The 14,209-nt window shown below is 53.1% G+C and overlaps 1 protein-coding gene across 1 annotated transcript; it reads right to left on the bottom strand.

The window, feature by feature from the left end:
• Positions 1 to 6: 6 nt before the first annotated feature.
• On the bottom strand, positions 7 to 13,128 carry CPSF4L (cleavage and polyadenylation specific factor 4 like). Its single transcript, XM_067715809.1, has 6 exons — positions 12,902 to 13,128; positions 12,297 to 12,347; positions 9,750 to 9,902; positions 4,793 to 4,888; positions 3,867 to 3,960; positions 7 to 2,305 (listed from the first exon to the last, which is right to left on the bottom strand). The coding sequence occupies exons 1-6, from the start codon at positions 13,002 to 13,004 to the stop codon at positions 2,206 to 2,208; spliced, it is 597 nt and encodes a 198-aa protein (XP_067571910.1). The 5' UTR covers positions 13,005 to 13,128; the 3' UTR covers positions 7 to 2,205.
• Positions 13,129 to 14,209: the final 1,081 nt, after the last annotated feature.

Below are 14,209 nucleotides of genomic sequence, written 5' to 3'. Positions count from 1 at the left end.
CCCCACCCCCACCCCCGCCATGTTCGTCCTACATATTACTGTTACCACTCTTCATAACAAAAATATGTTCAAAAAATATTCCTCTATTCTGGTTATTTGCCTCTCCCAGACACTTACCTGTGAAATGGGTAGTAGGTGTGTCCTTGGGCAAGTTATCTGACTTAATTGGAGCCTCCTTGGTCCGGACTGTAAAATGGGGATGATTATACCTACTTTGCAGAGATTTGGTTGAATTAAAAGTCTTGCATCTGTTAATTCCAGCGAAGTGTCACACATAATAGGAATGAAATAACAGCTTTTCTAACACCTCTTGTGGCCTCTTATTTCGTTCACATCCTGAACTTGAACTAAGCGAGAGAGGCCCCACCACAATCCACGCCAAAATCCAGCTACCACCTGGGTGCTCACTTTTGTCAGCCCAGCGCCGTGCAGCCTTCTTCACCTGCAGTCTCTCGTGAGGCCAGAGCTGCCACCACACTCGTTTTCTAGAATGAGGGAGCAGACTCGAGGAGGTTAAGTAATTTGCCTGCATGGCTGTGTAGGGTTTGTCACATAGCAGCCCAGGGTGGAGCTGGCGTTCAGACCTCCGAATCTGTCTCCAGGGCCGGCTATCCTCTTAGCCTCGGCCTCACCCTCCCGCTCCAGGTCCTCTTAGCCTCGGCCTCACCCTCCCGCTCCAGGCCGGATGAGCCAGCTGCCTCCGTCTGCCGAAGGCAGGGAGCCTGGTCCTACCGCGCACTGTGTGTCGTCCCTCTTCTCTCCATTCCTCCAAAAGGCGCAGCCTTGCCTCCCTGCTCCTTTCCCCGTGGATTAAGTTGCATTGGGGTTTGACTCAGACAGTGACCGAGACCACACGGCATTCACTGATCCATGTCACTTCCTTACGTCCCCGGGATAAGCCTCACTCGTACCATCCACCTCCCTGTAATTCCTTACAGAAGGCATGCACAGAATCTCGTCTTACACTTAGGGAAGCCATATAGGGAAGCAGCTGTCGTGCTAAAGAAACCACTTGATTTAATTGTTCGTTTACAGCAGCAGCTGAGGCCGTGTGCACAGGAAGGCCACGTGCCACCCAGAACTGTCGGCGGCAGGACGGGAGCTAAGCACAGGACAGTGACCGTTCCCCATATACTCGAGCTCTTGGTTTTACTTACATTGTGCTCCCCCGTTCTATGAATACCTCGTTCCTGCCACACTCAGTCAGCCTCCGCTCCTGCTATATTTTCAGTAGCTCGTTCACGTACAGAAGAGGAAATTGAAACACAGCAGGTTGCTTCTGCACCTCCTTTCCTGGTTAGGCAGGCAGTGGGCTAGCTGAGAACAGAATCCCCTAGGATGGCCTTTGGGCGTCTTCACTAGAAGGTCCTTCAGTTCCCCAGACCCACCAGGGGTATTTTTTGGTAGCTTCTACCAGTTGACTCTTACTGGCATAATGGCTTATTTTTCAACACTACAAGAGAAAAAGTTAATGGTGTGACTTTTAGTAAATTCAAATCCTAAGAGAAAAATCCTAAATTGTCTAGGGCACCCTAGGAGATGGTTAGCTGGCTTTCTGCTCATAAATGAAGGTCCATTTCTGGCCTGAAAAAGGCTTTGAGGTTCAAGCCCCATCATCACTAACCCAAAGAACAGGGCTGTGGATGCATGAAGACCAGGAAATCCATCGTGTGAGGAAAGCAAGGCCTGATAGTACAATTCTCTTGCAGACTAGAGAAGGCAAAGGTCAGGACAGTTCAGAGGCCATCTCATGAGTGTAAAACATGATTTTCTTCCTGAGGAACCAGAAGATAACAACCAAGAAATGTAAGGTGTGACATTCCCTTCCTTACCAAGCCGCCCCTTACCAAGACTGTGCCAAGTCTTAAGGCTATTATGTATAAATAACTCAAGGGATCGTCAGGTAGCAAAATAGTGCATGAAAGATGTTTAACTTATTAGCCTTTTAAAGAAATAAACAGTCTTATCTGGCAGGAAATGCAAATAAGATGAGGTTACTGAGACCTTAAAATTGGAACAATTTGGTCTCCCCCATTCTCTCTTAATTTGCACTCCTAAACCTCTGTCCGATTTTATCTTGCTAATCACCCCTCGTCTTGACCTCAACAGAGCAGTAGCCCAGCTCATCACCACTCACCCTGTAACACGGGCCCTCTTCCAGGGCCCTGAGCCCCAGGCAGTAAGTGACCGGGGGCTCCTGGGGCTTCATCTGAGGGTGGAGAAGCAGACACTCTTTCGGGGAAGGGGGCTTGTGAGGTTCCCAGGCAGAAGCAGGAGGTGCCGAACCCACTGGCCGGATGACAAGCTGCAGAGAAAGTGAAGCCAAAAGGAAACATTTATAGACACTCCCTGTGTAGAAAGAGGGCAGGGACTCCGGCCAGGCCTTCAGACTGAAACCAGGTTGCGAAATGCCTTCGTTTACGCCTTAACTGCCGAAAGCGTACCTTTTGGTGGACGTTGGAAATGGCTTGTGAATTCCCCAGTGTTGACGATCACTTCCCACCCGCTGTCAGCGATCCCACTGGGAACCAGCAGGGGTCGCCCTCCTCATGTGCCAGTGCCATCCCAGCCTAGGGCTGGGTACAGAACCCCTAATTAGCAAGAGCTCGGTTGCTCCCCCCAGCGTTCGTGCTCCCTCTTTGGCCTCTGTCAGACTTTACTGGCAGGCCAGCATGCAGACATCCCCACCGGGACCAGCAAGCTTTTTCTGCAGGAGCCCAAACAGTAAATATTTTCAACTTTGCGGGCCATCTGGTCTCTGTTGGAGCTACGCAACTCTGCCATCGTAAGCATGAGGAACAGTCAGACAGTATGTAAATGATGAGCTTGGTCCTGTTCCAGTGAAACTATTTATGAGCACTGGAATTTGCATTTCCACACATCGCAAAATGTTACTTTGGATTTTTCTGTCACCACCTTTAAAAAGTCATTTTTAGGTCCCAGGCTGTACAGAAACAGGCAAAAGGCCAGATTTGACCCCACAGGCTGTGGCTTGCTGAGCCGGGATGGAGGCTCTCGTATCAAGACTCGATATCAGGGGGAGGCAGATCTGTTCCCATAGGGACCAGGCACAACCAGGATGGCCCTGATTCAGAACAACTCTGGACCACGGGTCCTCAGCTAGACCCCAGGTTCTTGAATAAAAACCACACCTGTGTTCTGCAGCTAAGGAGAAGGAAAGCCTCAGGGGCCGAGAAGCTCTGCCTGAAGCAGAGACGACGGAGGTCCGAGGGGGTCTGGGAGGAGCGACCCCGTATGTGTGCCTTTCCCAGGATCCGGGGAGCAGATGGTGTGAGAGTGAGGGCACCTGGGAAGAGTGCAGGGCTGGGGAGCAAGGGTTCCCCAGGGAACCGTGCAGTAAAGGAGTGAGCCACATCTGCCCCCCTCCTACCTGCACTCACCTTCAGGTAACTTGGGTTGAATAAAAGATTCATCTTGGGGCTGAGGGAGGCATGGAGAGACATAGTTACAGCCGCGCTCTAGGCACCGCCCAAGCTCACTGCTCATTAACACGTCCTGCACCAGCCTGAGGCAGGTTTCCTGTTCTCAGAGCCCCACAGGGAAGGAGCCGGCACCCCAGCCAGGGAGAATTGCAGAGGATGGGGGTGGCGGGTAGGTGTTGAATGTCTCTACTCCTGTTTCTAAGAGCTATACACCCATCCCCAGCAATAGATAGGCACTAACAGGATGGGTTAGAGTTCAGTGCAGCCGACAGCACCAGGAGGGGTGGGCGTAGGGTGGGCGAGAACACCGTGGGTAGGTGCTCGCCGGACACTTCACTCCCCACCCCAGGCCAGTGAAGGTGCAGAAGGATCTAGGTCTAGAAGCCAGAGAGTGGGCCCAGCACTCGGGGGAGTCACACTTACTGTGCAAATTGGCATTTGGGTCCCTCAGGGCAGAAGCCAGCCGAGTAGTTAATACACATTATTCTGCGGACGTGGCGATATTTACACAGGGGACCTGCTGGGCAAAGAAAAAACAGCTAGAAGGATTTTAGCTAGTGGGGGAAACACACATGTCAAAGCTTACCGGCAAGGGGAAGCACCAACTTCCTAGCCACATGACTGAGATGGGAAAGGGCACCTCAGAATGTGTGGGAGTAGGTGTCAGCTGGCCAGGCCTGAAACAGTAGCGTCAGAAGTGTCCCTAACGCGCTGTCTTGGAGGACTTCCATGGATGTGGGCTGTAACATGCTTTTATTTATTTAGCTGTAGCAGGTTTGGCTGAGCAAAGGCCAGCCAATCACACATCTTACTAATCCTCCTTCAGCCGCCCTCCCCTAAAATCCTCCCCGAACCAGGGCTGCCAGGAGCTCAGTAAGAACACCACACCCAGATACCGGAAGAGAAAGGACGGCGGTGCTCAGAGCACGGGGACTCCAACGGGGGCCCTGCCTCCGAACTTTGGCCAGATAGGGACAGTGAAATGTATTTACGTGACGCCCAGATGGGAAGGAACAGAGAAATGTCTCCTATGGGTCAGACCCGATGCGCAGGGCTGCCCGAGGGGTCCTACTTCCACCTGGCCCAACGGCCCTCAGGGGAGCTGGTCCCCTTTTCGTATTTGTTCAAGGTTACACAGTCAATACATTCTGAAGCCATTGGCATTTGAACCGCAGTGAGCCTACTCCACCATGTACTGCAGAGGGTTTCCACTGGGGGGAGCTACAGAGGCCTGCTGTGGGATTTCAACCTGGGGCGGACCTCCACAGGCCGCATCAGGAATGTGCATCCTTCCCCTGCCGGGAGACTCCCCCATGTCCCCTAGAGCCCCCTTTCTGTCAGGGCCTCACCGTCCTTGCAGAAACCTTGGTCATACCACGGACAGTCCCGGGTCTTGAAGGCCGGCTTCACGTGGAGAAAGGGACATTCCTTGTTGCTGCAGTCACCTGAAAATCCCAGAGTTCTTGGTGCATAAGTGGGTTCATGTTTGCAGTCACTTCCGCCCTCCCGGAACAAGACTGACCCTGCCCCTTGCGTATAAGCCACTTCTCTGCCTTCTGGTGGTCAGCAGCTTTTTGAGGACAGCAAGATATTTCTAAACCTTCCTGCAACCTAAGAAAGGCGGATCGCAATCGTACTGGCTAAGCGGGACTTGGGTGTGAATACACACATCTGCTAGAGTTGGGGCAGGGCCAGATATCCGGAGGTATTTAGAGACTACTTGGGAGGAAGGAACGAGGAGAGATGGGGAAGGGGAGACCCAGAGCCAGCAGCTTAAGGTCCAGGAAGGCATAGACGCTGCGTGAAGGTGTTGCCGTGCACGTGGCTAAAGCTTCATCTCTATGATGAAACCTCCATGGCTTCCAGAGTAAAGGGGTGCAGTTCTTTCTGGGGGAAATGCCAAGAAGAGCAGAGCACTGCTTCAAAGCTGGCACAGGGATTAAGATAAATGCAACACAGAGGGACACCTGTAGTTTCGCAAAGCCTGTGCCGTAACCTGTCTGTGGATTAGACCAAGACCCCGGGCTCCTAGGAGGAGCCAGCCCTGTCTGCATAGACCACAGGAGTTAGGGAGGGAGTCTAAGCACTCTTAGCTTCCCCTTAGGGACCCAGGGGCTCTGAAGGAACCAAGGGGGAAGATTCAGCCCTGTTTTCACCTCATTCAAGTAGAGAATTGGTGAGTGTTTCCAATCTCATCCTCCTTAAAAGCCTACAACTTAACAATGAAAGATCAGAAGGAGAAATTAAGGGAACAATCCCATTTACCATCACATCAAAAAGAATAAAATACCTAGGAATACACCTGCCTAAGGAGGCAAAAGACCTGTACTCTGAAAACTATAAGACGCTGATGAAAGAAACTGAAGATGACACAAACAGATGGAAAGATATACCGTGCTCTTGGATTGGAGCAAATCAATATTATCAAAATGACTGTACTACCCCAGGCAATCTACAGAGTCAACGCGATCCCTATCAAATCACCAATGGCATTTTCACAGATCTAGAACAAAAAAAATTTTTTTTAATTTGTGTGGAAACACAAGAGAACCCAAATAGTCAAAGCAATCTTGAGAAAGTAAAATGGAACTGGAAGAATCAGGATCCCTGACTTCAGACTATACTATAACGCCAGTCATCAAAACTATGGCACTGGCACAAAAACAGAAATACAGATGAATGGAACAGGACAGAAAGCCCAGAAAGAAAGCCACACACCTATGGTCAATTAATCTATGACAAAGGAGGCAAGAATAAACAATGGAGAAAAGGTAGTCTCTTTTCAATAAGTGGTGCTGGGAAAACTGGACAGCTACATGTAAAAGAATGAAATTAGAACACTCCCTAACACCATACACAAAAATAAACTCGGAATGGATTAAAGACCTAAATGAAGACCAGATACTATGAAACTCCTAGAGGAAAACATAGACAGAACACACTTTGACATAAATCACAGCAGTATCTTTTTGGACCCTTCTCCTAGACTAATGGAAATAAAAACAAAAATACACAAATGGGACTTAATTAAACTTAAAGGTTTTGCACAGCAAAGGAAACCATAAAGAAAACAAAAAGACAACCTAAAGAATGGGAGAAAATATTTGCAAATGATGCGACCAACAAGGGATTAATCTCCAAAATATACAAACAGCTCATACAGCTCAATATCCAAAAAACAAACGACCCAATCAAAAAATGGGCAGAAGACCTAAATAGACGTTTCTCCAAAGAACACATACAGATGGTCATTAGGCACATGAAAAGATGCTCAACATCACTAATTATTAGAGAAATGCAAATCAAAACTACAGTGAGGTATCACCGCACACTGGCCAGAACGGCCATCATCAAGGTCGACAAATAATAAATGCTGGAGACGGTGTGGAGAAAAGGGAACCCTCGTGCACTGTTGGTGGGAGTGTAAACTGGTACAGCCACCATGGAGAACAGGTTCCTCAAAAAACTAAAAACAGAGTTACCATATGATCCAGCAGTCCCACTCCTGGGCATATATCTGGAGAAAACTATAATTCGAAAAGATACATGCACCCCTATGCTCATAGCAGCACTATTCACAGTATCCAAGACAGGAAAGCAACGCGAATGTCCACTGACAGATGAATGGATAAAGAAGATGTGGTACATACACACCGTGGACTATTACTCAGCCATAAAAACGAATGAAGTAATGCCATTTGCAGCGACATAGATGGACCTAGAGATGATCATACTAGGTGAAGTAAGTCAGAGAAAGACAAATACCATATGATATCACTTGTATGTGGAATCTAAAGAAAAAAAACACAAATGAACTTATTTATAAAACAGCAATAGACACACAGACAGAGAAAACAAATTTATGGTTACCAAAGGGGGAAGAGGGGAGGGATAAATTAGGACTTTGGGATTAGCAGATACACACTACTCTATGTTAAACAGGTAGACAACAAGGACCTACTATATAGCACAGGGAACTCTATGCAATATTTTGTAATAACCTATAATGGAAGAGTCTGAAAAAAGAATATACATCTATTATAGAATATATATATAGAACTGAATCACTTTGCTATGCACCTGAACCTAACACATTGTAGATCAACTAAACTTCAATACATTAATTAATTAAAGCCTACAACTTAGCGCTTTTCAGAGCCAAAAGGAACGCCATAGTGTCAATTCCACTGGTTTCCGAGCAGCTCCAAAGAGATCTATTTTTTACATTGGGCTTGTGCAAAGCAAGGTTCCACCTGAACCTTCAAGAGTACCACTCCTTCCCCAGAGTTTCAACCCCACTCTTATCCAGTTCTCTCATTTCACAAACGAGGACACCAGGTCTCTCGGCCAGCAGGTGGCACCGCACCCCACCCGCCCGTCTGCCTGTCAGAGCCCCCTGCCCAAGGTACCTTTGGGACGAGCACATCCCAGAGCAGAACCAAAGCCCCCAGGCTTCCTAGCTCCTTTCAACTGCCCTTTCCCACTCCTACATCTCCCCAACAATTTTTTTTTTTCAGGCTCCGCGGCCATGGCTCACGGGCCCAGCCGCTCCGCGGCATGTGGGATCTTCCCGGACCAGGGCACGAACCCATGTCCCCTGCATCGGCAGGCGGACTCTCAACTACTGCGCCGCCAGGGAAGCCCATCCCCAACAATATTTTTTAAGTAAAACGATTTACTTCCAATGAGAACTGTAATTATGCTTTGATATTAGAAAAAGGTATTCATTCATTTACTCCAAGAGCAACAAACACGGGTTACCTATTGTAACCACCAGTGTATACGTCCGCCCTCACAGTAGGGATTATTTGAGAGCAGAGCGGACCTAGTTCTATTCCCGTATCCATGCCCAGCACGACCCCAATCCCCCAAAGAAAGCCAACCGAGGTTTTTGAAAGAATAAAGGGGCATTTTAAATTAAGAGCTTTTTAGGTGACGCGACCAAGGGGGACCAGGATTCATATACACTTTGCCCTTTCTTACAAGGGACACATGCGGGCAACCCTCATGAATTGCCACCGCCAGGTCTCAAGTCCGAGGAGAAGGCAGGAAACAGAATTTGAGCCTGGGGGCTTCCCTGGTGGCGCAGTGGTTGAGAGTCTGCCTGCTGATGCAGGGGACACGGGTTCGTGCCCCGGTCTGGGAAGATCCCACATGCCCATGCCGCGGAGCGGCTGGGCCCGTGAGCCATGGCCGCTGAGCCTGCGCGTCCGGAGCCTGTGCTCCGCAACGGGAGAGGCCACAACAGTGAGAGGCCCGCATACCGCAAAAAAAAGAATTTGAGCCTGGGGGAAGCTCTTACTGACCTTGGGGGGTGGGGTATCTTCTTCCTGGATACCCAGGAATGCCCCCCCATGGACACTAATGAGGAACAGCTGCCCACAGCCCCCCCGATGTTTCAAAGCCAAGCCGCCTCAGTCAGAGGTGTCCCTGGAGGCTGGCCCAGCTCTCCCTCCAAGTCCCTCTTCGGAATACAGTTTGAAAACTACTAGACTAAATCATCCTTAAGGCTCCTTCCAGCTCTGAAAAGCACTGAACTGTAAAAGTTTATGGAGAAAGATAAGACCTGAAACACATGCACAGATCCCGTTCTTAAACCGGCAGTGGCTTCCCCCTATGTAGCCCCTCAGATGACAAAAGACTTGAGTCAGAGGGGGGTGACATGCAGGTCCAGACCTGACCACACAAGGTCATTTCAGGGGCCAAACTTCTGAAGCTCGCGATCTCCCGTTTACAGTGACTTTCTATTGCCAATCAGTGATGCCAGTTTTCCATTTACCGAAGCAATGTAAAGTTTTCTTCTAAAAGAGGAGTTAAAAATAGCAAGACGGTCTATTGCCAAGGAGGCGATGGTGCGCGTCGACGGGGCAGGTGCTTTGTGGAGACCTGGAGCACCGTGAAAGTGCTTGCTGTTTGGGAAACACTGGCTCCGACTCACCCCAGCCCATCCCGGGGCTTGAGAGAGGGCGTGTTCAAGGCTCGTTTCCAGACAGCCCGTCTGGGTGCGTGATTAGCCAGGAGTGGACCAGGGAGGGCAACCATTCAGCCTTTGATTCCAGCCCTCTCCCTCCCCCCGGCGGGACCGGCTGCGTGTGCCCGAGCCTGCTGGGGCAGTGAAGCAGGGCTCAGAGGACAGTTCCAATTTTTCTAGGGGGTTGGAGAAGCAAGGCCCCCGCGGCCAGGTCTGCCCACCTGGGACACGCGAGGCCTCCTTTGGGGGCCCCTCCCCGACTTCATCCCATCCCTCGGCCCCCACTGCTACCCTCCGGGGTGTGTGTGGGGGAACCGGGAAGGGGCATTACCGACCGAACTTGGAGTAGAAGTAGCACACGGGCATCCTGGTGACGTCGTACTGGTGCAGGAACTTGCACTGGTCGCCCTTCTTGCACAGCCCCCGGAGCCAGTGCTTACACACCACCATCTTCTCCCCTCGGTCGTGCCGGAAGGGGCACAGCTTCCCTGGGGACACCAGAGCACCCAGCTGGGGGTCCCCGCTCGCCTAGAGCCTGAGCCCAGCTCACCCCTGGAAGGAAGGCCCACCGCCCCTTCCCCTGGAGCCTGGGGGAGGCTAGAATTGGGGGCCAGACACGGCTTAAAACACAGCTTCAAAGCCCTCTCTGCCTGGCATGGTGCCCTGGCCCTTCTCAAACCCCGGGGAGCCCCCAGGCTGTCAGGACACCTTCTGCAGCACCTTCCACACCCCTCCCCTCCAGCCTGACGGGGTGCTCCTACCAGACAGCAGAGCCCTGGTTTCCAGCCCTGGCCCCCCGAGCCGCCACCCATCCTAGCAAGGTGCCAGCACAAAGCGAGGCTCATAAAGGACCTGTTGAATTCACGTCTTAAAAAACCAAATGGGGCTTCCCCGGTGGCGCAGTGGTTGAGACTCCGCCTGCCGATGCAGGGGACACGGGTTCGTGCCCCGGTCCGGGAAGATCCCACGTGCCGCGGAGCGGCTGGGCCCGTGAGCCATGGCCGCTGAGCCTGCGCGTCCGGAGCCTGTGCTCCGCAACGGGAGAGGCCACAGCAGTGAGAGGCCCGCGTACCGGGAAAAAAAAAAAAAAAAAATGTTCTGTTTCCTGATTCCAGAGATCTAACATGGTGACGTAGGAGCCAGCTTGGTAACAATTCAGAAGGAACTGGAAATGCTACATTTCACCCTTTGTCATCTTCACTCAGGTGGGCTTGCCGTCGGCAGGAAGGACACCCCTCGGTTTCTTAGCAGGACCCGTCTCGTGCTTGGCCACCTCTCCGATAGAATTTGTGGGGTGCTGGGGAGGTGTTCTTCTTAAATAGCCTTACCCTCCAGCCCTGGCCATTGGCTTGCCTGGGTCTGACTTTCCAGACCTAAGAACAGTTTTATTTCTTTGCAAGAGGGTATCTCTGTGAACCACTGTTCTAGAGACTGGATGGACCAAGCTGAGGAGACAGGACCCCAGGAGGCATCACTAGTCCTGGCTTCACAAAGCCTGGAGTGGCCGACAAGCTCATTTCCCTCCTCACCCCATCGTCCAGGGCTGCCCCAAACATGGACGAGGCATGTGGCAAAAATGGCCCTAGGTCCCCCCCTGTGCCTGGGCCCCTCCTGGCCTCCCAGCTTCCCAAGAACAAAATCACTTGGATCCCAAAAGCAGGTCCTAAACTCATTCAGAGTTTCTTAACCTGGATCTCTAGGGGGGACTGGAGACCCCCAAATTGGAGGCAACTGGGGGCAACTGGGTTTCCATCGGAAGAGCCCGTGAGTGGTTCAGGAGGCAGAAGCAAAGCTGAGAGCCGCTGCTTTTCAGTCAGGTACCCCACACCCCCCGAAGCGCTGCTTTTGGGGAGAAGAGTTTGGAAGAGCAGTTTTTCCGTTTTGTTTTGTTCTTTTGGCCACGCCGCGTAGCATGAGGGATCTTAGTTCCCCGACCAGGGATCAAACCCACGCCCCCTGCGTTGGGAGCTCGGAGTCTTAACCACTGGACCGCAGGGAAGTCCCCATGGAAGAGCATATCGTTGAGCCACGTTGGGATGGGGGAGAAATAAGGATGCTTGTTGTAGCATCTCAGAGACTGTGGCCAGAGCTTTCTTAGGACACAAGAAATGGATGCAGGGACTTCCTGGTGGCGCACTGGTTAAGAATCCACCTGCCAATGCAGGGGACACGAGTTCGAGCCCTGGTCAGGGAAGACCCCACATGCCGCGGAGCAACTAAGCCCGTGCGCCACAACTACTGAGCCTGCGCTCTAGAGCCCGCGGGCCACAACTACTGAAGCCCACGTGCCTAGAGCCCGTGCTCCGCAACAAGAGAAGCCACCAAAATGAGACGCCCGCGCACCGCAACAAAGAGTAGCCTCCGCTCGCCACAACTAGAGAAAACCTGCGTGCAGCAACGAAGACCCAACGCAGCCAAAAATAAATAAACTTATTAAAAAAAAAAAGGAAATGGATGGAACGGCTGAGCAGGTCCCAAATTAATTCGGAGGACAAGAGTAGGGGGAAGGAAAGCACTCCCCCCGCTGGGGGAAAATAAATAAGTCGGAGGGCTCCTGGGAGCACACAGCTGACACCCACAAACAATCCCACCTCCAGCAGGGCAGAAAGAAGGGAATGTCTCCTTCAGGGCAGCCCTGCCTGCCCTAATCAGTGCTAGTGAATCAGGGAAATGCTGGGGGGGGTGGGGGAAGGTAGGCTTCTGGACAGAGCCCCCAACTTGCCCTTTGCCTACTTTTTATAAGACTAAAATTTTGCCCCGTCCCACCTTCCCCTCCCCAGGTGCAAATCCAACACCCTATTCCAGGCCAAGCTGAACCCCGTGTGGCCTAGACAGCCCCCGCTGCCACCCACCCCCAACCCCAGCCCCACCTGCTGACCCACCTTTCTCGCAGAGCCCTTTAGCGAAGAAGTTGCACACAGCTGAGCCGGACTCTGGAAGGAGAAGAACGCAAAGGAGGGGGGCAGCTTCTCCAGAGGCTGTGGCTGTCAAAGGGCCCTCACCCCTCCAGCAGCAAGTCTCCCTTCTACCCACCAAGGCCTGGGCCTGGGGGTCCTCAAGTCCTGGCCCTTGGGTTGCCGGCCTCAGGAGCCAGCCTTCAGCCTCCACACCTAAGCCCCCCCAACTCTGAAACGGAGGTGCTGGAAGGGCCCCAGGCCCCCCGGGAGCTCGGGAGGCCAGTGTGCTTCTTCCCAACTTCTTTCAATTTACCTCTCTCGGGTCTGCTTGCCCAGAAGCCAGCCCCATTTTTTTTTTTTTTTTTTTGGAGTCCTGGAAAGGATGTAAGAGGGGGGCCTGAGAAGCGAGGGGCTAAGCTGGGGCTCCCAGATGGCGGGCCCAAGCCCCCCTGCTCCTCCCTGGCGAGCAGCAGAGAGAAGGGGCCGCCCCATCAGGGAGCCAAGCAGGGGGGCCTGCAGAGAAGGCCGGCGGGGGGGCGGGGAGGGAGGGGGAGGGCAGGGGTGGCGGCGGGGTCCCCGTCCTCACTCACTGTCCATGCCCTGGAAAGGCAGGAGTCCAGTGCCTTTCTGCATCTCTACATCCTTCTCGAAGGTGAAGGTGATCTGCTCCAGCCCTGCAATGACCTCCTGCATCCTCTCCTGCTGGGGCTACTAAAAGTTGCTCAAGCCGCCTGCAGATGGGCCTAATATAGCTCATCAGAGGCCCTTAAGGGGCCAGGCTCTGATGCGGAACCCCATCTCCCCGGCTGACTGCTGAGTTATACTCCCCAGGCACAGCTAGACAGGCGTTACCTGATGCAGGTGCAGACGCCCCAGGGCCCCAGTCCCCTACACCTGTACCTAAGTCCCACTCTCAATGCGCGCTGCTGGGGAGGGATGAGCAAAGCGCCACACGCTGCTTATCTCTACATGTTCCCAAAGACGCCCATGCAGACGTTACCAAGCCCGTGTTCGTACTTTTTTTTTTTTTTTTTTTTTTTTGCGGTACGCAGGCCTCTCACTGTTGTGGCCTCTCCCGTTGCGGAGCACAGGCTCCGGACGCGCAGGCCCAGCGGCCATGGCTCACGGGCCCAGCCGCTCCGCGGCATGTGGGATCTTCCCGGACCGGGGCTCGAACCCGTGTGCCCTGCGCGTACTTTTAATGTAAAGACACAGCCACAGGTGAGCTGTGAGGAGAGTTGCACAACCCAGCCCCGGCGAGGCTGCGCTGAGTCTTCTGGATTCGCGCAAGCTGGCGCCTGGGAGCCGGAGGGCCTGGGGGCGGGGCGAGCGGTGCAGAAGGAGGGAGCCCCCCTCGGCCCCCGCATTTCCCTTCAATCAGGCCCCAGCCCACCCCTCCCTCTGGGACTCCTGACGCCCCTCCTCTGGCCTGAGCGACAAGCCAGAGTGAGCTCTTCACGGGAGAGAGGGAAAAGGACCGACTCCCGAGGACTCGGAAACTGCGGGATGAATAGCGCTTTGTCTACCACGCACACGATCCCGTGCTGGGCCGGCGGGCGGGGGGGAGGTGAGACCAACCGGAGGCCGCGGCCTCGCAGCGCGGGCTCCGCCCGCCACCCCGGCGCCTCCCACCCCTGAGAAAGTGCTTTGTAAACGAAATCTCTGTGCAAATGTTGTTTTATCATCGTTACACCACCCCTGCCCCCAAGGCTGGGGACGTCGGAAAAGGCTTTCCAAGGCGCAACTGCGGGCTCTAACTGGGGCAGGCTTCCCCCTGCCCCTGCTCTGGCCCCCAGCAGGCCTTCCCTGCCGATGGAGCTGAGGTTTCAGAGTTGCTGGGGGTCGATGCCCGCAATCCAAGCGCCCTCCTTCCTGGACGCAGCAGGGCGAGGCGGGCC

Source organism: Pseudorca crassidens, chromosome 19, assembly GCF_039906515.1.
Source record: "Pseudorca crassidens isolate mPseCra1 chromosome 19, mPseCra1.hap1, whole genome shotgun sequence".
NCBI classification, from domain to species: Eukaryota; Metazoa; Chordata; class Mammalia; order Artiodactyla; family Delphinidae; genus Pseudorca; species Pseudorca crassidens.
The sequence above is the reverse complement of the archived record's forward strand: the minus strand, read 5'-3'. Positions and strand labels throughout refer to the sequence as shown.